The sequence below is a fragment of the Pteropus vampyrus genome, unplaced genomic scaffold, assembly GCF_000151845.1.
Source record: "Pteropus vampyrus isolate Shadow unplaced genomic scaffold, Pvam_2.0 Scaffold309, whole genome shotgun sequence".
Classification (NCBI taxonomy): Eukaryota; Metazoa; Chordata; class Mammalia; order Chiroptera; family Pteropodidae; genus Pteropus; species Pteropus vampyrus.
In genome coordinates this window covers 571,947-573,844 of record NW_011889090.1, presented here as the reverse complement: position 1 = coordinate 573,844, position 1,898 = coordinate 571,947, and the positions used below count along the sequence as shown (strand labels likewise).

The 1,898-nt window shown below is 68.0% G+C and overlaps 1 protein-coding gene across 1 annotated transcript in view; it reads left to right on the top strand.

Annotated features, from left to right (window-relative positions):
* The window catches only part of CFAP74 (cilia and flagella associated protein 74), a 51,145-nt gene that overhangs the window by 21,478 nt on the left and 27,769 nt on the right, over positions 1-1,898 (top strand). Inside the window, exons 11-12 of the mRNA XM_011377339.2 lie at positions 147-311; positions 1,573-1,711. Coding sequence (XP_011375641.1) covers positions 147-311; positions 1,573-1,711 — 304 coding nt within the window. The remainder of the gene's footprint in view (positions 1-146; positions 312-1,572; positions 1,712-1,898) is intronic.

The window sequence follows — 1,898 nt, the reverse complement described above, 5'->3', positions numbered from 1 at the left end:
CCAAAGGGTCCTGAGCAGCCCGCACATCTGTGGCCATGTCCCCAGATGCAGCCGCAGCCCCGGGCAGGAGGGGACCCTCAGGGCTGGAGCGGGACCGCGCCGTGGGCCTGGTGTGGTCGCCCTGCTCACTCGGGGTCTGTTGGCAGCTGTCCCTCGACAAGGAGCTCATCGACTTCGGCAGCTACGTGGTGGGCGAGACCACGTCCCGGGTCATCACGCTGACCAACGTCGGCGGCCTGGGCACCAGCTTCAGGTTCCTTTTGGCATTGGAGGACTCCGAGACGGACATCTCCCAGTCGGTCATGAAAATCGTGAGTGTCGGCCATGGCCACTCAGCACGGGCGTGGCCCCCAGGACACAGTCCTGCCAGCGACTCGAGCAATGACGCCGCGGAGCTGGACTGCACGGGCTGGAGGACGGGGAGTCGGGAGGGCACCCTGGTCAGGCGAGGCGGAAGTTGGTCTCAGTTCGAGGACATCTGGGGCCACCAGGCCCCAGGTGAAGTAGCTGTAGGACACCGACCCCTCTTGAGCATGTGGTGACAAAGCAGTGGCCAGGAGCACCAAGCCTCAGCCCGGGGGCCACCGCTCCTGGTGCACCCCTTAAGTCCCAGCGCCTGCAAACCACGGAGGACTGTCTCCAAGGCGCACAGTGGTCCTTCACGGTATGCCCCCGAGCGAGCGGAAGCGCCCTCAGAGCACCATGGAGGACCCGCTGCCCCGCCCAGCACACCTGGGGGATGACTGGGGCTGGGGACGGGGTGGGGGACGCTGCCTTTAGCTCCTGCCATGCGGCTCTGTCCGCCCTGCTGAGGGGTCTTGGCAAAGGCTTGGACTGGGCTCCCCCAGGGAGGGGGAGGTGGCGGTCCCCAGCACCCATGTGGACCGGCTGCTGTGGCAGAGGTCGAGGGGCCAGGTATGCACCTAGAGCAGGGCCAGTGGGATGGTGGGTGACACAGGGGCGCGGGGCGGGCTTGCTGAGGGACATGGGCCAGGCCCCTCAGCACACTCCACGGGCACTGGCTCTGTCTCCTCCTCGTGGATATATGTCCGGCCAGATGGTGGCTCCACCCAAGCAGTGCCTTGTCTGTATGCCCCCCCCCGCCGTGGCCCCTGAGTCACACGTGGCAGGCACCCGGTCACCCTGCTGCAAGCACAGGCGAGAGGACCGGGTGGCTGTGACACTCGAGCAAGGAGCAGACATGGGGCCTGCAGCCAGGCGGAAGCCAGGAGGGCATGGAGCTGGAGCCTGGGGCGGCTGTCCCTCGGGGAGAGAAGCCTGGTGTCCCCGAGCTCAGGAGGGCGGAGGGTCAGCACAAGACGGAGCCTGACCCACCGTGGGCTCCAGGCGGGGCGTCAGGGCGTGTGGGGACCGCAGAGGAGGAGCCGGCCGGGCACGGGCATGCAGAGCCGGCCCTGGGCCCCTGGGCGACCTGCTGCTGTGGTCTGGGGGCCGTGCAGAAGCCAGCAGCCCAGCCCAGGTCAGGCCAGGCTCTGCACGCAGCCCTCCCGGCGGCGGCGGGCGGGAAAGGCACATGGAGCCCGCCGCAGGGGTGTCGCGTTCCCTCTCCAGAGCAGCGTCTTCACGTACGAAGAGAAAAGTTTCTATGAGAAGGTCGCCAGCAACGTCTCCGAGCAGCAGGTGGACGCGAACGAGTCCTCCACAGTGGACGCGCGCAGCCAGCGGGAGCAGGACAGCGGGCGCCCCACAGGTGACGTGCCGGCGGGTGGGCTTTCCTCTGGGCTTTGGGTCTGAGTGACAGGAAACGAGGAACAAGCCCGTGCTCGGGTGACAGTGGTCCCGGCATGGATTGACGTTGGCCCTCGTGTTGGAGCTCACGGGACAAGTCCCAGCGTGGGACATCCGGCCGGACGCGGGCTCGGTCCTCCTCGCTGCCC